Here is a 19900-nt window from a genome sequence, read left to right on the forward strand (position 1 = left end):
ACCGGCAATTTTTTAAAACAAGAATGATGGCTGGGCACGGTGGCTCATGCCTGTAATCCAAGCACTTTGGGAGGCCAAGGCGGATGAATTACTTCAGGAGTTTGAGACCAGCCTGGCCAACATGGCGAAACCCCATCTCTACTAAACATATAAAAAAATTAGCTGGGCATGGTAGCACATACCTGTAGTCCCAGCTACTCAGCTGGCTGAAGTAGGAGAATCGATTGAACCTGGGAAGCGCAGGTTGCAGTGGCCTGAGACTGCACTGCTGTACTCCTGCCTGGGTGACAGAGTGAGACTTTGTCTCAAAAAATAAAATGATATCAATAACAAACTTATTACTGTGTACAGAAAAAAATTTAGAAAGCTATGCATAGAACTGTATATAGCTGAGTCTACTCGTGGTAAGACTGTAGAAGGCTATCTACATTACACATTCTTCCATTATTTAAATCTGGTACGTTTATGAGTAGAAAAACTACTTGAAAATAAATCAAAAGACCCTCCTCACTGTGTGGTTTCTCAGGATGATAAAAGAATTTATAAGTAGCTGCCATCCGTATATTAGAAACAGGTCAGCCTCATCCTGCCTGCCCTACCTCATAACACTCACTCTCAACAGCTTGTAGTCCTCACCTCCTGGGAGCAGAGCAGGGAGGAGCTCAGACCCCAGAGCTGGGCAACTCAAAAATCCAACCCCACCACGGCCTCACTGGGCCCTCAGAGCCTCTGTGTCCTCAACGGCAAGATGGAAATATTACATCCTAAAATATTACAGCCTAAAATGGGTTATAGCTGTAAAATGGGTTATCGTGAGAAATAAAAATAAGGCATCATGTGTCAACACAACACCGGACACACGCAGGCTGTCGTTCCACGGTCCCACCTGCCATCGCAGATGACCCTCCCAGAATTCAGTGGGGACTGACCTGGGTGAGGGTCGAGCCTCAAGCACCATGTCTCTGAGCAGGGGCCAGACCACTCGGAGACCCCCAGGACCCCCTAAGACTCGCTGGGACTCGCAGAACCTCGAACACTTGGAGACCCTCCCAGGCTCAGGACCTCCGTGTGGCAGAGTTGGCCATCTGCTTTCAGAGCCAGTCCTTAGCTTCAGCCCCACTCCACATCCCCTGGATACTTCTCGAAGACAGGGAAAGGAGTCAAGAAATGACAAGCCGCCCACTCTGTCCCAGAGAGAGACACCCCCCAGCATGCACCAGACCCCATGTGGGCCCACGGGGATTTGGCGTGGCTCCCACACCTGGGCGGCAGGCAGGCGGGCTGCGGGTAAACAGGGCACAGAGAGCCTTTTGTGAAAGCACAAACAAGGCTGAGCCGGGAAAACTTCCCAGGCAGGAGGGAAGGCGGGAGGCTGGCACCCCTCCTGTACCGGAGATGGGAAGGCTGGCCCTCCAGTGCTCTCCTGGGGAGCAGGCAGGGGCCGCTCTCAACAGGCCCTGTCCCGGGAGGGTTCCAAGCCTGTGGATCTGCTCCCACCACGGGCCATGAGTCATGTGCTTCCCCCATCCCAGAGCCAGAGGGGGAGGAGAGGTCTCAGCCTCCAACCTCCCCAGGGCGGACACTGCCCTGGAGGCCCCCACACCCAGCTGGGGTGAGTCAGAGGCTGCTGGCTGGGGGTGCTGCCTGGCTTGGGACTCACCCTGTGTAGAAGGGCACACCCTCACTTCCCGGGGAGAGGAAAAGGGGAGATGCCAGGGCTGGATGGGGAGGGGAGCACGGGTCAGTTCCAAACTGCTCTCACCTGCACTGGGCCCCCAACCAGGTTCATCTTCACGCCAACTTGTAAGGGCATGGCCCGCCTTCTAGGGTGAAAGACAACAGGCGAGGGACACCCACCTGGGCTTCTCCCAGCAGCTCCAGAGCCAAGCACAGAGAGGAAGCAGGTGGGGCTGGAGGTGCAGCCTCAGGACCTGCCCTCGCCCTGGTAGGCTGGGGCAGGAGCGCCCAGTTACTGTCAGCTAAGGGTCCTTGCCCTATCTCCCAACCTTCATGCAAAGCAGCAAGGTGGCACCCACCTCACCACGAGACCGTGAGAAAGTCCCTTCACCTTGCTAGGCTCTAGTTTCCTCATCTGTAAAATGGGCTGACAAGTCTATTGCTCGAAGGGTTGTGATGAGAACAGAAGGGGACAGTCCATATAAAGCTTTTAGACTAGTGCTTGCCACACAGTAAGGCTCTGGAAGCTTCGCTGGTGTTATTATTATGGAAGAGTTTATCAGTCCTTTTATGGGTGTGATGTCTGAGGCCCAGAGAAGTTTGGTAACCTGCCCAAGGCCACTAGGGCTAGGAAGAGCTGGGAAGACGCACCCTAAGCCTGACTTCCCATTGTGCCAACCTGCCTCAAGGGCAAGTGGGCCTCCTGGACCTGCCTGGGACCCAGGCCCTTGAAGATAATTCTTGAGACAAGACCCTCTTTTCCCTAGGGGTACATGGAAACCAGGGCTCTACAGGGAACCCCATTAGGCCACACTCAGATGCCTCTGGTCTCACAGGTACCGCTATAAGGAAGCTCTGGAAGGGAGCCTAGCTCTGGGTTTAGGGCCAGAAGGCAGTGTTGGGTCTGGGCCCTGGGGTCAGAGGGGCCTGGAAGGCAAGCCACTTTAATATTTTTTGAGACAGGATCTTGCTCTGTCACCCAGGCTGGAGTGCAATGGTGCGATCACGGCTCACTGCAACCTTGAACTCCTTGGCTCAAGCAATCCTTCAGCCTCAGTCTCTGAGTAGCTGAAACTACAGGCATGTGCCACCACATCTGGCTATTTTAAAAAATATTTTGTAGAGATAGGTTGTTACGCTGCCCAGGCTGGTCTTGAACTCCTGGGCTCAAGCAGTCCTCCAGTCTCAGCCTCTACGCAGCTGAAACTACATGCACATGCCACCACACCTGGCTAATTTTTTTTTTTTTTTTAGACAGGGTCTCACTCTGTCACCCAGACTAGAATGCAGTGGCACAATCTTGGCTCACTGCAATCTTCACCTCCCAGGTTCAAGCGTTTCTCCTGCCTCAACCTCCCAAGTAGCTGGGATTACAGGTGCATGCCACCATACTCAGCTGATTTTTGTATTTTTTAGTAGAGATGGGGTTTCTCCATGTTGGCCAGGCTGGTTTTGAACTCCTGACCTCAGGTGATCCACCCGCCTCGGCCTCCCAAAGGCCTCCCAAAAATCCCACGCCTGCTGGGATTACAGGCGTGAGCCACTGCACCTGGACTAATATTTTTTATTTTTGTAGAGACGGGTCATTATGTTGCCCAGGCTGCTCTGGAACTCCTGGGCTCAAGCAATCCTCCCACCTCAGCCTCCCAAAGTGCTGGGATTACAGGTAGGAACCACCACGTCCAGCCAACACTCATATTTGCACATGGAGTCTTGGCCACACATGGTTTACAGGACTTAACCTGTTATGAACACCAGCACTGCCTTCTCAGACAGGTTATGAAATGTGGCCACCAGTACCCTAGAGAGGCAACAGACGCATCTTCTGTTGAGATCCCAGGGGACTGGGCACTGGCCAAGCCCTAGGCAGGTCAGGCGGAGGACGGGAGGATCTGAAAGAGGGTGAGTTGCCTGGTAGCTGACTCTCTGGGCTAGAAGGGGGTTACCTCCAGTGATCCTGACCCATGGAGTCAGCTGGGAGATGCGAGGTGTCCTGCAGGGCCAGGATTCCCGCCCACCACCCCCGCTGCTGGTCAGTGCGTTTGTCATGCTGCCCGTCAGAGGGCGCAGGTTTGGCAGATGCACTCTGAGGGCGTCCAGGTGGCATGTGAAAGCTGTGGAATTTTACAGCCACTTTTACTCCAGTGGAACATCGCTCTAGGCGTGAGGCTTAGATTGCAGCAAGCAATTTAATTTTGAGGTTTTAAGCCCTCAAGAGACGTTTAGATGTAGACGAACTTGCTGCGAGACGCAAGACGCAACAGAAATGCATCTGGAAGACGGCAGGGAACGTTTGTGGCCGGGAGTAAAAGCCCTTCTAGAAACCTCAGCCCCACACGCCCTTGAGCAGGGAAGGTTAAGCCCCTCGCCTTCCCAACACACACACACACACACACACACACACAAAATGAAGCCACTAAAAAACAACTGTCTGGCCGGGTGCAGTGGCTCATGCCCGTAATCCCAGCACTTTGGGAGGCCGAGGAGGGTGGATCACCTGAGGTCAAGAGTTCAAGACCAGCCTGACCAACATGGTGAAACCCCATCTCTACTAAAGATACAAAAATTAGCCGGGCATGGTGGTGCACACCTGTAATCCCAGCTACTTGGGAGGCTGAGACAGGAAAATCACTTGAACCCAGGAGGCAGAGGCTGCAGTGAGCCAAGATGGCACCATTGCACTCCAGGCTGGGCAACAGAATGGGATTCCATCTCAAAAAAATAAAAATGAATTTAAAAAAATAGGCCAGGTGCAGTGGCTCACGACTGTAGTCTCGGAACTTTGGGAGGCCAAGGCGGGTGGATCACAAGGTCAGGAGATCGAGACCAGCCATGGCCAATATGATGAAACCCCATCCCTACTAAAAATACAAAAATTAGCCGGGCGTGGTGGCGGGCGCCTGTAGTCCCAGCTACTCGGAGGCTGAGGCGGGAGAATGGCTTGAACCCGGGAGGCGGAGCTTGCAGTGAGCCGAGATTGCGCCACTGCACTCCAGCCTGGGCGATACAGCAAGACTCCGTCTCAAAAAAAAAAAAAAAAGACAAAGACAATCCAATGAAGGGAAATGGCAAAATATATGCATAGGCAATTCACAGGGGAAAAATGCAAATGGAACAATGTATGAAATAATTCTTAGCCTTGCTAATAATCAAGGAAAGTAAATTAATACAATCACATATCATTTTACTCCCCCAACTGGCAAACATTACGAACTCTTAGAGAAGGTAGGATGCGCATACTCTACAACCCAGCAACTCCTCTCCTCATTATTTATGCATCTTAGAGAGCTGCTGCACACGTAAGTGAGAAACCACACACAAGAATGCTCACTGAAGAATCGTTCACAATAGCAAAAAATCAGAAATGACCTACATATTCATCAACAGGAGAAAGAATACGTTGTTCTAATCATACAATGGAAATGCTTTAAATCAATTAAAGTTAATGAACTGTAGCAACATGTATAAATATGGATGAACTTCAAAAGCAATGTTAATCCAAAAGACAAGTTGTAGATGATGCATACATTATATAAGGTTTTCTACAAGGTGTATACCCAAGGATACTGAAGATACAAAAGCATGCATGGAAAGTCTCCAAACCAAGATAATGATTGTATCTAGGAGGGAAGAAAATGGGGAAGGGGCTTCAACTGTGCTTGGAATATCTTACTTAAGTGCACGTGCACATTCGAGTGTGGGTGAGCGGTGTGTGCATGCGTGTGTGTGTGTGTATCTGAAACAATTACTGCAAAACACTGAAGTCTGACAAAGCTGAGTTCTTGATACGGATGTATCTGTTCTAGGTTTTATACTTTTCTTAAACCATTTCATCACACAAAACTCACCGAAACAATCATGCATTCCTAGCCTGCATAGCCAGTGCTCTCCCCAATCTCACACAGGCGAAGGCTCAGCAGGGAGCAGCAGCTACGGCATCTTACCAGGTTACCAGAGCAGCGGAGGCGACTCCTCCTTCCAGCTGCTGCTCCTCGGCCCCTCAGGACTCTGCAGATCTCATAAGCACTCCATACCTGGTCCTGCCTTGCTCCCAGGGAGATGTAGAAGTGGGCATTGTACAGAACAGACTCTTCCCACAAGGCAGCTCAAGCAGGTGCCTTGGACAAATGGGACCAGGTTCCTGGCTAGCGCCAGGGCATCCCTGTGCCTGGGAGTTAAATGAGTAACCTAGAGAGCCCCAGCCTTCCCTCAGGCACAGGTGGATCTCAGGGAGCAGAGAGAGCAAGAGACTTGAAGTTTGGAACATGTGGGTCCAAATCCAGCTCCAGCAAGAAATAATTCTGTGACCCCAGGCAAATTGTTTAGCCTAAGCCTAAATTGCTTTTACAATTTATTTTATTTTGTTTTTATATTTTTGGAGACAGAGTCTCGCTCCACTCTGTGGTCCAGGCTGGAGTGCAGTGGCAAGGTCTTGGCTCACTGCAACCTCCACTTCCCAGGTTCAAGCGATTCTCCTACCTCAGCCTCCCGAGCTTCTACAATTTTAAACCAGGAATAACGCCACCTTCCTTGTAGATGTGTATGCAGTGACCCAAAAGACGTCTAAGAGATATTAAGCATAAAAGAATGTTGCTGAGCAGTACATAAAATCTGTGAAAGAAGCCAGTCATAAAAGGCAAATACTCTGATTTCACTTATTCACCTAAGTGAATACGCAGAAAGCAGAAGGGATACCAGGGCCTGGGGGAGTAGGAAATGGGGAGTGAGCATTTAATAGATGCAGAGAGTTTCAGTTTTGCAAGATGAAAACAGCTCTGGAGATGGGTGGCAGTGATGGATGCACAATATGAATGTACTTAATACCACTGAAGTGTACACTTACAGATATTTAACATGATAAATTTTATGTCATGTGTATTTCACCACAATAAAAAAAAAATTAGGAAATATGATCTTTTTTTTTTTTTTTGAGACAGAGTCTCGCTCTGTTGCCGGAGTGCAGTGGCCGGATCTCAGCTCACTGCAAGCTCCACCTCCCAGGTTTACGCCATTCTCCTGCCTCAGCCTCCGGAGTAGCTGGGACTACACGCGCCCACCACCTCACCCGGCTAGTTTTTTGTATTTTTTTTAGTAAAGACGGGGTTTCACCGTGTTAGCCAGGATGGTCTCGATCTTCTGACCTCGTGATCCGCCCGTCTCGGCCTCCCAAAGTGCTGGGATTACAGGCGTGAGCCACCGCAACCGGCAATTTTTTAAAACAAGAATGATGGCTGGGCACGGTGGCTCATGCCTGTAATCCAAGCACTTTGGGAGGCCAAGGCGGATGAATTACTTCAGGAGTTTGAGACTAGCCTGGCCAACATGGCGAAACCCCATCTCTACTAAACATATAAAAAAATTAGCTGGGCATGGTAGCACATACCTGTAGTCCCAGCTACTCAGCTGGCTGAAGTAGGAGAATCGATTGAACCTGGGAAGCGCAGGTTGCAGTGGCCTGAGACTGCACTGCTGTACTCCTGCCTGGGTGACAGAGTGAGACTTTGTCTCAAAAAATAAAATGATATCAATAACAAACTTATTACTGTGTACAGAAAAAAATTTAGAAAGCTATGCATAGAACTGTATATAGCTGAGTCTACTCGTGGTAAGACTGTAGAAGGCTATCTACATTACACATTCTTCCATTATTTAAATCTGGTACGTTTATGAGTAGAAAAACTACTTGAAAATAAATCAAAAGACCCTCCTCACTGTGTGGTTTCTCAGGATGATAAAAGAATTTATAAGTAGCTGCCATCCGTATATTAGAAACAGGTCAGCCTCATCCTGCCTGCCCTACCTCATAACACTCACTCTCAACAGCTTGTAGTCCTCACCTCCTGGGAGCAGAGCAGGGAGGAGCTCAGACCCCAGAGCTGGGCAACTCAAAAATCCAACCCCACCACGGCCTCACTGGGCCCTCAGAGCCTCTGTGTCCTCAACGGCAAGATGGAAATATTACATCCTAAAATATTACAGCCTAAAATGGGTTATAGCTGTAAAATGGGTTATCGTGAGAAATAAAAATAAGGCATCATGTGTCAACACAACACCGGACACACGCAGGCTGTCGTTCCACGGTCCCACCTGCCATCGCAGATGACCCTCCCAGAATTCAGTGGGGACTGACCTGGGTGAGGGTCGAGCCTCAAGCACCATGTCTCTGAGCAGGGGCCAGACCACTCGGAGACCCCCAGGACCCCCTAAGACTCGCTGGGACTCGCAGAACCTCGAACACTTGGAGACCCTCCCAGGCTCAGGACCTCCGTGTGGCAGAGTTGGCCATCTGCTTTCAGAGCCAGTCCTTAGCTTCAGCCCCACTCCACATCCCCTGGATACTTCTCGAAGACAGGGAAAGGAGTCAAGAAATGACAAGCCGCCCACTCTGTCCCAGAGAGAGACACCCCCCAGCATGCACCAGACCCCATGTGGGCCCACGGGGATTTGGCGTGGCTCCCACACCTGGGCGGCAGGCAGGCGGGCTGCGGGTAAACAGGGCACAGAGAGCCTTTTGTGAAAGCACAAACAAGGCTGAGCCGGGAAAACTTCCCAGGCAGGAGGGAAGGCGGGAGGCTGGCACCCCTCCTGTACCGGAGATGGGAAGGCTGGCCCTCCAGTGCTCTCCTGGGGAGCAGGCAGGGGCCGCTCTCAACAGGCCCTGTCCCGGGAGGGTTCCAAGCCTGTGGATCTGCTCCCACCACGGGCCATGAGTCATGTGCTTCCCCCATCCCAGAGCCAGAGGGGGAGGAGAGGTCTCAGCCTCCAACCTCCCCAGGGCGGACACTGCCCTGGAGGCCCCCACACCCAGCTGGGGTGAGTCAGAGGCTGCTGGCTGGGGGTGCTGCCTGGCTTGGGACTCACCCTGTGTAGAAGGGCACACCCTCACTTCCCGGGGAGAGGAAAAGGGGAGATGCCAGGGCTGGATGGGGAGGGGAGCACGGGTCAGTTCCAAACTGCTCTCACCTGCACTGGGCCCCCAACCAGGTTCATCTTCACGCCAACTTGTAAGGGCATGGCCCGCCTTCTAGGGTGAAAGACAACAGGCGAGGGACACCCACCTGGGCTTCTCCCAGCAGCTCCAGAGCCAAGCACAGAGAGGAAGCAGGTGGGGCTGGAGGTGCAGCCTCAGGACCTGCCCTCGCCCTGGTAGGCTGGGGCAGGAGCGCCCAGTTACTGTCAGCTAAGGGTCCTTGCCCTATCTCCCAACCTTCATGCAAAGCAGCAAGGTGGCACCCACCTCACCACGAGACCGTGAGAAAGTCCCTTCACCTTGCTAGGCTCTAGTTTCCTCATCTGTAAAATGGGCTGACAAGTCTATTGCTCGAAGGGTTGTGATGAGAACAGAAGGGGACAGTCCATATAAAGCTTTTAGACTAGTGCTTGCCACACAGTAAGGCTCTGGAAGCTTCGCTGGTGTTATTATTATGGAAGAGTTTATCAGTCCTTTTATGGGTGTGATGTCTGAGGCCCAGAGAAGTTTGGTAACCTGCCCAAGGCCACTAGGGCTAGGAAGAGCTGGGAAGACGCACCCTAAGCCTGACTTCCCATTGTGCCAACCTGCCTCAAGGGCAAGTGGGCCTCCTGGACCTGCCTGGGACCCAGGCCCTTGAAGATAATTCTTGAGACAAGACCCTCTTTTCCCTAGGGGTACATGGAAACCAGGGCTCTACAGGGAACCCCATTAGGCCACACTCAGATGCCTCTGGTCTCACAGGTACCGCTATAAGGAAGCTCTGGAAGGGAGCCTAGCTCTGGGTTTAGGGCCAGAAGGCAGTGTTGGGTCTGGGCCCTGGGGTCAGAGGGGCCTGGAAGGCAAGCCACTTTAATATTTTTTGAGACAGGATCTTGCTCTGTCACCCAGGCTGGAGTGCAATGGTGCGATCACGGCTCACTGCAACCTTGAACTCCTTGGCTCAAGCAATCCTTCAGCCTCAGTCTCTGAGTAGCTGAAACTACAGGCATGTGCCACCACATCTGGCTATTTTAAAAAATATTTTGTAGAGATAGGTTGTTACGCTGCCCAGGCTGGTCTTGAACTCCTGGGCTCAAGCAGTCCTCCAGTCTCAGCCTCTACGCAGCTGAAACTACATGCACATGCCACCACACCTGGCTAATTTTTTTTTTTTTTTTAGACAGGGTCTCACTCTGTCACCCAGACTAGAATGCAGTGGCACAATCTTGGCTCACTGCAATCTTCACCTCCCAGGTTCAAGCGTTTCTCCTGCCTCAACCTCCCAAGTAGCTGGGATTACAGGTGCATGCCACCATACTCAGCTGATTTTTGTATTTTTTAGTAGAGATGGGGTTTCTCCATGTTGGCCAGGCTGGTTTTGAACTCCTGACCTCAGGTGATCCACCCGCCTCGGCCTCCCAAAGGCCTCCCAAAAATCCCACGCCTGCTGGGATTACAGGCGTGAGCCACTGCACCTGGACTAATATTTTTTATTTTTGTAGAGACGGGTCATTATGTTGCCCAGGCTGCTCTGGAACTCCTGGGCTCAAGCAATCCTCCCACCTCAGCCTCCCAAAGTGCTGGGATTACAGGTAGGAACCACCACGTCCAGCCAACACTCATATTTGCACATGGAGTCTTGGCCACACATGGTTTACAGGACTTAACCTGTTATGAACACCAGCACTGCCTTCTCAGACAGGTTATGAAATGTGGCCACCAGTACCCTAGAGAGGCAACAGACGCATCTTCTGTTGAGATCCCAGGGGACTGGGCACTGGCCAAGCCCTAGGCAGGTCAGGCGGAGGACGGGAGGATCTGAAAGAGGGTGAGTTGCCTGGTAGCTGACTCTCTGGGCTAGAAGGGGGTTACCTCCAGTGATCCTGACCCATGGAGTCAGCTGGGAGATGCGAGGTGTCCTGCAGGGCCAGGATTCCCGCCCACCACCCCCGCTGCTGGTCAGTGCGTTTGTCATGCTGCCCGTCAGAGGGCGCAGGTTTGGCAGATGCACTCTGAGGGCGTCCAGGTGGCATGTGAAAGCTGTGGAATTTTACAGCCACTTTTACTCCAGTGGAACATCGCTCTAGGCGTGAGGCTTAGATTGCAGCAAGCAATTTAATTTTGAGGTTTTAAGCCCTCAAGAGACGTTTAGATGTAGACGAACTTGCTGCGAGACGCAAGACGCAACAGAAATGCATCTGGAAGACGGCAGGGAACGTTTGTGGCCGGGAGTAAAAGCCCTTCTAGAAACCTCAGCCCCACACGCCCTTGAGCAGGGAAGGTTAAGCCCCTCGCCTTCCCAACACACACACACACACACACACACACACAAAATGAAGCCACTAAAAAACAACTGTCTGGCCGGGTGCAGTGGCTCATGCCCGTAATCCCAGCACTTTGGGAGGCCGAGGAGGGTGGATCACCTGAGGTCAAGAGTTCAAGACCAGCCTGACCAACATGGTGAAACCCCATCTCTACTAAAGATACAAAAATTAGCCGGGCATGGTGGTGCACACCTGTAATCCCAGCTACTTGGGAGGCTGAGACAGGAAAATCACTTGAACCCAGGAGGCAGAGGCTGCAGTGAGCCAAGATGGCACCATTGCACTCCAGGCTGGGCAACAGAATGGGATTCCATCTCAAAAAAATAAAAATGAATTTAAAAAAATAGGCCAGGTGCAGTGGCTCACGACTGTAGTCTCGGAACTTTGGGAGGCCAAGGCGGGTGGATCACAAGGTCAGGAGATCGAGACCAGCCATGGCCAATATGATGAAACCCCATCCCTACTAAAAATACAAAAATTAGCCGGGCGTGGTGGCGGGCGCCCGTAGTCCCAGCTACTCAGGAGGCTGAGGCAGGAGAATGGCGTGAACCAGGGAGGTGGAGGTTGCAGTGAACAAGACTGCGCCACTGCACTCCAGCCTGGGTGACAGAGAGAGACTCCGTCTCAAAAAAAAAAAATTAATTAATTAATTAAAAAAGTAAAAAAAAGTACCAACTGTCCAGTCCCAGTCCTGTGGGGAGCTCAGCCCTGCATCCACACCAAGGGCATGAGTTCTGCGGTAAACGATGGGGACTAAGGCTGAAAGAGTGGCCTCTGGTCAGTGTTTCTCAGGGTTGTTTGTAGCCCACCAGCCTCACAACTGCTGGGGAGGCATCTTCAAAGTGCAGATTCCTGGGGCCAACCTTCCAGGGCAGACTCTGCAGGTCTGTGGTGGTGGGCTCAGGGGAACAGCATTTTAAACAAGGTGACTCTGAAGGCCCCCAAAAGCCTGGGAAGCTGAGAAAAGGAGCAATGGAGAGTGAAGTAGAAAGAGCCCTGGCTGCCAAGCCATACCAACCTGGGTTCAAGTACTGGCTTTGCCACATGTACATTGTATAACTTTGGGCCAGAAACCTCATCCCTCTGGGCCTTGATCTGTAAAATGGTAAAGCAACCTCACACACAAGGCTGTGGTGAAGGTAAGATGGACAAATGCATGCAGCATCCCAGCATGTGGCTTAGCACTGAGACACGGTGCTGAGGATGACCACGGACTGTGAAGGTGCTACTGCAGGAAGGAGGAGAAGCCAGAGATGCTGAGCACCACCTGTGGAGTGGCCAGCTCCGCGGCTCTCTCCCAAGTAGTGTATGGGAAAGAAAAGAGACTCCTGGGGAAGAACGGAGGAAGTGACGTGGGGGAGGGACAGCGACAGGACAGTGAGCCTGAAAAACACAGGTGAGATGTTAGAAGCTCCAGCACAGACCTCACTCCCAGCGTGATCCTGCCAGACGCTCTCGCAGCCCCACAAAACGAGGCTGCCACGCCTGTACACTCTCCTTGCCCAAACCCTTCCTGAGGTCAGCTACACCCCAAAAGAAAGCATCTTTGGACCCAGGTAGCAGGGTGGGCCCTCCTCCTGCTCCTCGCCTGCCCACTCTCAGAACTAAAACTTGAAAGGAGCATGCCAAAAGGACCACAACCAATGCTTCCTCCAGAGACAGCAAGGGTAAACTGAGTCAGGGTCTGCCTGTTCCTTCCTGTCCCCAGGAAGGGCCAGGCTCGGGAGAACAATGGCTCAGACTCAGTTTGTCTCAGCTTGATTCGTGTGTGTCCCCTGAACCCAGGCGGTGGGTGGAGGCCAAAACCCCTCAGGCCAGCCCATGCGGTTCACTCCACACCATCCTTGGCAAGGAGGAGGAATTATGATCTGACAAGCAGGACATGCTGCTTCCTGCTCAGCGCTGCCCAGCATGAAAGACTACAGTGCAGGCCTCCCCTCTCTCCAGGGGACAGAGTTTCTCAAAACCAACAGGAAACTCCTACAGGGCAGAGCCAGGAGTTGGCTGACCTTGTCCCATAAACAGGAGAGTAGACACAATCACACACCAGGCACTTCCCACCTCCCTCTGCTGCTGTAAATGCCCAAACAGCTCAAAACTCTCAGCATGTGAGGGGGAGGGGCCGGGGGGGCCTCGAGGGTGTGCATTTTGCCAGGACCATACACAGCTCTATCTACCTCTTGCATGGGAAAGAGGTCCAGGGGATATCATTAAATGAAAGAAAAGCAAGCTGTGAATCAGCAACTCAAACATGACCAGATTTATATAAAAATAAGCAAATGGTAATAATAGATGTGGAAGAATATACCCCTTCCCATTCACACCTCTGAAGATGGGAATCGGCGGAGACTCATTTCCTAGATGACATTAAAGATCCAAACAGGTCTGGCATGGTGGCTCACACCCGTAATCCCAGCACTTTGGGAGGCCGAGGTAGGAGGATCTCTTGAACCCAGGAATTCGAGACCAGCCTGGGCAATGCAGAGAGGCTCTATCTCCACCATAAATAAATAAAATTAGCTGGGCACGGTGGTGCACACCTGTAGTCCCAGCTACTTAGAAGGCTGAGGCAGGAGGATCACCAGAGCCTTGGAGATCGAGGCTGAATCATGATGGTGCCACTGCACTCCAGCCTGGGCAACAGAGTGAGACTCTGTCCCCAAAAAATAGCCAAACAGTATAAAAACATATAATGAATATGCAGCTATGTCGGTAATTAAAAAAAAAAAGTTACTATTTCTTTTAAAATCCAGGCTGGGAGACTCAGGCCTTCCTTCACACAAAAAAAACTGAGGTGAGACATAAAGGCAGGGAGGCCTCAGGGCAGAGAACAAAGGACCCTGGCCCAGGATTCCAGGGTCTGGATTCAAGCCGCATGTCCTTGCCTTCTTTACAGATGAGTCTGGGCAAGTTGCTTCCTCACCCTGATCCTCAGTTTCCACATCTGTAAACTGGAGATAATGGCCACTGCCTAAGCATCCTCAAATGGTCAAATGAGATCACCGACCTGAGTATGTTTGGAAAATTATACAGCCGTCTATACATACACCAGCTATGACTCAGGACCACCTTCTAGGACATGCACTCTGCCAACTGCCTGCTCTATGTCAACATATTTAATCCTCCACATGCTCTCAAGGGACTCTCCTGCCTCTGGGAACTGTTTTCCAAAGCACAGGCCAAGGAATCCCAGTCCCCAAAGATGTCTACACAATCAAATAAGTGTGGGGAAACATGAGTCGCTAGCTCCCTTATCGTGGTCAGCTCAATCCATTCAGGCTCTGATAAGTCCTATAGCAAGGATAACAAGAAGTCTTTGTTTCCCAGAATTAACACTGTGACCGAAGAAACCAGCGTCTCATGGAACACACTTGGGAAACGTGGTTCACGCTTTTTTGGGAAATGTGGTCATGAGGCTGCATTAGCAAAACCCAGACTGATAAGCTCTGGGGTGAGGGAGAAAAAACAGAGGTTTGCAATGAAACAACTTAGCAGTCAATGAATGCAGCAAGCAGACATTAGTCAGTGGGAGAAGGAAGAAGACAGTAATTCTGCTGTCTGCCACTCTGCCCTGAACCTACAGTAAGAAGAGCAAAGGACTGTGGGGACAGAGATGCTACCCTTTGCTCCCCAAGCTGGGAAGAGCACTTGACTGGAGCTGGAGCTGGCCAGGAAGGAGAGGGGCCCAGTCCTTACCCCAAGGACGGCTCTGCTATCTGCGCGTCGGCTGTCGGTGCTGAGGCTGGCCTGCGTCTGCCTGGGCAGGGTCCTGGCATTCCTTTTGCTCCATGGACGCCGCCTCCCTACAAGGAAGCGAGAGCTGCCGTGAGTAGGCACATGTGTGACTATCACAGTTACCTGCCGCACTGCCAGCACTTCCTGAGAGCCTGCTTGGTAGCAGGCCCTTGGTTGGGCTCTGGGGTGACAAAAGAGGGTCTTTTTGAGACAAGAGTCACACTCTGTCACCCGGGCTGGAGTACAGTGGTGCGATCTTGGTTCACTGCAACCTCCGCCTCCCACATTCAAGTGATTCTCCTGCCTCAGCCTCCCGAGTAGATGGGATTTCAGGCGCGCACCACCAAGTCTGGCTAATTTTTGTATTTTTAGTAGAGAGAGGGTTTCCCCATGTTGGCCAGGCTGCTCTCGAACTCCTGATCTCCAGCGATCTGCCCGCCTCGGCCTCTCAAAGTATTGGGATTATAGGCATGAGCCACCGCACCTGGTGGACAAAAGAGGTTCTGACAGAGCACATCCCTCCAGAACCTGGTCGACTGAGGAGGTGCCAAGTCAGTAGCGATGGTCTGAGAGCTCAGAGCTCTGCTGCGGGGGAGCCAGGAGAAGCGCTAGACCCAGACTAGTCGGGTCAGGAAAGGCTTTCTGGAGGAGGAGTTGTCTGAGTTGACTCCTAAGAGTAGGAGCTGGAAAAAGAACATTCCAGGCAGGAGGAACAGCACACCCTTACCTGGAAGAGAGAAGACATGGCATCCGGAGAAGGCTTCAGGGCTCGGCATGGCGAGATCCAGAGCCAGAGAGGGGAAGTGGCAAGAGATGAGCCACAGTGGGGTGGCTGGGTCAACCAGCCTCTGCCCAGACTCCAACTTAAACACCAAATCAACCCATCACCTCCGACAGTCAACCAGCCTCCAGTGAGCATCTACTCTGTATGCGCCAGACACTGTGCAGAACTGTGCATGGGGGTGGCAGGGTGGGGAAAGAGGTATGATTACTACAATACACAGCTTTCAGGGAGCCAGGAGCTAGGAGAGTGGCCCAGCAGAGAGAGCCAAAGGATCAGCAGGAGTTACCCAGGAAGGAGGAGGGCGGGGGCAGACAAAGACACCTGGACTGATCTAGGAGGGATGGCTGTTTTTCCAACATTTCTACCACTGGGTATTTATTTACTACACTGACTAAGTTCCAGGCACTGTGCTGGGAGGACAGACATGGAAGATGGTCTCTGCCATCATGGGAAGTAGGTCAACAACCCCGCAATTCCACATGGGATGGCGGTGACTAGGCAGTAAAGCACCTACAGCTATACAGGCACAGGGGCCATCCAAGCCAACCTCTTCCTCACTCTACCCTCCGTGTCAAGGATGGGGCACCCACTGAGGCTGGGTGGTCTAATCACCTCCCCATGGCAGAGCCAGGTCCAGAACTTGGGCCCCTGGACTCCGTCACTGATTATTCTAGTCCCTCCTCTTCCAGAAAGCATACCCTGACCACCCCCTACATAACCACCCAGAGCTAATTCCTTCTTCCTCTGGGCTGCTTCTGTAATATTTCCATTAATATGGTGGCCATAGTGTATCAGAACTTACGTGTCTTCCGGTCTGCCTCTCCTCCCAAACTGCAGTTCTCAGGAGGACAGGGATGTTTTCCCAGCCATCCCAGGCCCCAGACAGGCACTTTCTAAAGAATGGCTGAATGAATGAGTCAAGGCATGGAGAGACAGTGTGCTGGGCTCCAGAGCCCCACAACCATCCCACCTGAATCTCCAAGAGGTCTTGGCCCATCAGTGTGTACCTCAGTTTCTCCATGTGAAAACCTGGAATCACCTCTACTCTAAGAGGAGGAAGTCAGGAACCAGGCAGACTTCCTTCCAACTCCTACAGGCAAGGTCCAGGCCAAACCAGGCAGCAACCTAGGGTCTGGCCACTTCCCTGAGTTCTGACCCACAGGAGTGATCCCCAGGATCCCCTACAGCTCAGAAAGGCCACTCAGAGTTTGCAAAGGAAATGGTTTCCTGGGTGGGTGTGCCTATGGGATGGAGAACTACCACATCTAGTCAAGTTCTGGGGGGAAGTAATGAACATTTCCTGCGCCCCCTGCTCTGTTTTTTTTTTTGTTTTTATGAGACTGAGTTTTGTTCTCCTTGCCCAAGCTGGAGTACAATGGTGTGATCTCGGCTCACTGCAACCTCTGCCTCCAGGGTTCAAGCAATTCTCCTGCCTCAGCCTCCCGAGTAGTTGGGATTACGGGCGCGCAGCACCATGCCTGGCTAATTTTTTGTATTTTTAGTAGAGACAGGGTTTCACTATGTTGGCCAGGCTGGTCTCAAACTCCTGACCTCGTGATCTGCTCACCTCAGCCTCCCAAAGTGCTGGGATTACAGGTGTGAGCCACCACGCCTGGCCCTGCGCCCCCTGTTCTGTACCCTATGGTCCCTAGAAGGCAGTGGGCATGAGACCCCATGCCAAAGCCCAGAGACCAGGAAAACAAGGAAGCAGAGACCAGTTACCAGTCACTCATCCCTGGCATGTCCACAACAGCCTCCTCCAGCACAGGTCATCTGTCCTTGCCTCCCTTCATGAGCCAGAGGAAGACTTGACCTTCTCGGAAGCTACATCAGTGAGACTGAGCAATCAGCACTGCCCAGTCTCTCTGAACAAACTCCCACTCCCCCATCCCCTCCACAGGAAGTATCAGCAACAGCTGATCTCCTCCCCCTTCTTACAGTCTGTCTGCCAGGTTGTCTGCTCCAAAGGGCAGAATACAGTTTGGCAGGGGTTAAGAGTACTACCAACAGAAGAGGTAGAAGAGGCCCTTGGGAACTTCGAGCTCCCCCAATTGCCTTCCCCTCACCAGGTGCTCTCCCTCCACACCTCATTCTCAAAAGGTTTCCTGAGGTAGGGCAGGGGAAAAGGAGTCAGTAGAAGTGTGGCTCACACAGGAACCACCCACCCTTCCAGCCAACTCTCCATCAGGAGGCGGCTACCAGACAACCCCTGACCCATCTCTCCTTCCCAAAAAAGGCAACAATCACAACAGCTGAGAACCTCGGTTCACTCCAGTCCAGATCAAGGGGAAGAAGCAGTCAGCGAAAGCAGCAGAATCATCATGAACTCCATGACCCCAGCTATGCCCCTTCAGCCTGGGAGCTCAGTTTGCTGGGTGTCCAGCTCACCTAGGGCTGGACCAGGCCCGGACCTCACTTGATCTGGCCCTCGGGGCCACCCGAATGCACAGGACTCGGACAGGGTCTGGGTTCTTAGATTCCGGACCGGTCTTCCCAGATATCCCATCCCAGACAGGCCCCAAGAGCCTAGCCGGGGATCCTGCCCCCAAGTCAGGGCACTGCCCCCATCGGGAACGAGAGGAAGGAGGGGTGCAAGGGAAGAGGAGGGGACCAGGAACTCAGGAGAAGACAACTACGGGAATCTCTGGAAAAGAAATGGCAAGGAGAGAGCCCAGAGGTGGAACCTCTAGGAAGGAGAGAGTGTGTGTGGAGGGGTGAGGATCTGGGGGGACCCAGGGGATGACAAGGGGACATGGGGGAGCCAAGGCGGAAACTCCTGGTTTCTGGAGCACAAGGAGGCACAGGGGTGCCTGGGAGGGGGCTCGCGCGCCGCGGAGCCGGCAAGAGGTGGTGCCCCGGAGACCGCGGGCACTGGGGAGCCCAGAGGTAGGCCGAATACCGCGGGAGGTCCCCAGGGGGCCGGCTCCCGGACAGAGCCCCAGATGCCCCGGGCGCCCGGGACCGGGCAGCTGGCCGAGGGCGTGTGTAAGTGGGTTTCGAGAGGTGACAGCTCGCGCCCCTTTCCCCATCCCCTCCACTCACCTGGGCTCGCCGCACACGGCCGCCCAGCAGGCAGCCCCAGGCCCCGGCCGCTCCGTCCCGCCGCCGGCCGCAGCGCTGCTCCGGCGCCTCCTTTTGTTTGTCCCTCACTGCACCACTCAGCCTCCTCCGCCCCGGAAGTGACGTCACCGCCAGGCGCGAACGCGGGGGGCCAGGGCGTCGCCATCTTTATGAGGGGAACTCTAGCTGCGCCTTTACCCGCTCTCGCCCCCGCGCTATCGCCCTGTTGCTTCGGGGCGGAAGTAGCGGAGCCCGGGCTCGGCCCCCTTAAAGGGACAGGTACTGCTGCAACCTACCGGGTGTACCTGGGAACGAGAGGTGAAGCGGCCCAGGCGGGGGTGAGTAGCTTTGTCGGAGCGTCACTGCCCTGAGGTCAGGTGCCGAGGCTGGGAGGACCTGCTAACGGTTCCGAGCTTGGTTGTGCTAGAGTGCTTAATGAGTTTGACGCTACTAAGTATAACGGAGTGGCTGCTCAGAATGATTGAGCCGCCCGCGGGAATCAACTGCGCGTGCTGCTCGCCGATCCTCGCTCGGACACTGGAGCTGGTCCTCTCTGCACCCAAATCCCCCTCCCATGACCGCGCCGGTGGAGATGGCACCCGAGACAACAGAGAATTCTAGGCAGATCTCGGGTTGGAACTGGGTCCCCAGGCTCCAGCTCTGCAGCTCCATGAATCCCACTGGGTCCTCGAAAATTCCCTGGCTAATAACAGTAACGGCAACCAAATTAAAAAATAATCCATACAATGGAATACTGTGCAGCCATTAAGACGAAAAATGTTTAATATGCACTAATATAGGGCGACTTCTAAGATACTTTAGGCTAGAAAAGGAAGCAACAGAAAAAATAGCGTTGATGGGTGCTGTCCATCTTTGCGTAGAAGGACGCGTGAGGGTGGGGGTATCTGCGGGTGTGCGCGCCAGCTGTCTGATAAGATGCATAAGAAGTTGTTAATTGCGGTTGTCTCCGACAGGAGAACTGGAATCCTGGGTACCTGAGCCAGGGCGAGACATTTACTACTCTGTGCAGAGATAGATAATTAAAAATAAGATGATGAAGATAGTCACGGCTCCCATCCATCACGTGTTAAGCCAATGCTTGGTTTCACTTCTGTTGGGAGGTCTTATTTTTCCCTTTTAATAGAAAAGAAAAGAACCTTAGAGAGGTTAGGAAACTTAGCAATATCATAGCCAGGGCCAGGCACGGTGGCTCACGCCTGTAATCCCAGCACTTTGGGAGGCTGAGGCGGGCTGATCACGAGGTCAGGAGATCGAGACCATCCTGGCTAACAAGGTGAAACCCCATCTCTACTAAAAATATTAAAAAATTAGCCAGGCGCCGGGCGCGGTGGCTCAAGCCTGTAATCC

The 19900-nt window shown here is 52.8% G+C and overlaps 2 protein-coding genes across 11 annotated transcripts in view; one reads left to right on the forward strand and one right to left on the reverse strand.

The window, feature by feature from the left end:
- Positions 1–18653, reverse strand: part of LRRC8A (leucine rich repeat containing 8 family, member A) — a 32267-nt gene extending 13614 nt beyond the window's left edge. The window contains exons 1-3 of one of the 7 annotated variants that reach the window (XM_011931251.1): positions 17861–18129; positions 16443–16653; positions 14650–14756 (exon numbers count right to left, since the gene is read on the reverse strand). The gene's annotated coding sequence lies outside the window, so the exon portion shown is untranslated. Of the gene's footprint in view, positions 1–14649; positions 14757–15415; positions 15802–16442; positions 16654–17538; positions 17614–17860; positions 18265–18514 lie in introns of those variants that run through there. The other 6 variants (XM_011931249.1, XM_011931250.1, XM_011931254.1 and 3 more) reach the window with 6 other exon arrangements.
- Positions 18278–19900, forward strand: part of CCBL1 (cysteine conjugate-beta lyase, cytoplasmic) — a 62403-nt gene continuing 60780 nt past the window's right edge. For 2 of the 4 annotated variants that reach the window (XM_011931245.1, XM_011931247.1), the window contains exon 1: positions 18697–18870. In XM_011931245.1, coding sequence (XP_011786635.1) covers positions 18703–18870 — 168 coding nt within the window. In that variant the 5' untranslated portion in view covers positions 18697–18702. Of the gene's footprint in view, positions 18359–18696; positions 18871–19900 lie in introns of those variants that run through there. The other 2 variants (XM_011931248.1, XM_011931246.1) reach the window with 2 other exon arrangements.

This window comes from Colobus angolensis, unplaced genomic scaffold (genome assembly GCF_000951035.1).
Source record: "Colobus angolensis palliatus isolate OR3802 unplaced genomic scaffold, Cang.pa_1.0 Scaffold9, whole genome shotgun sequence".
NCBI classification, from domain to species: domain Eukaryota; kingdom Metazoa; phylum Chordata; class Mammalia; order Primates; family Cercopithecidae; genus Colobus; species Colobus angolensis.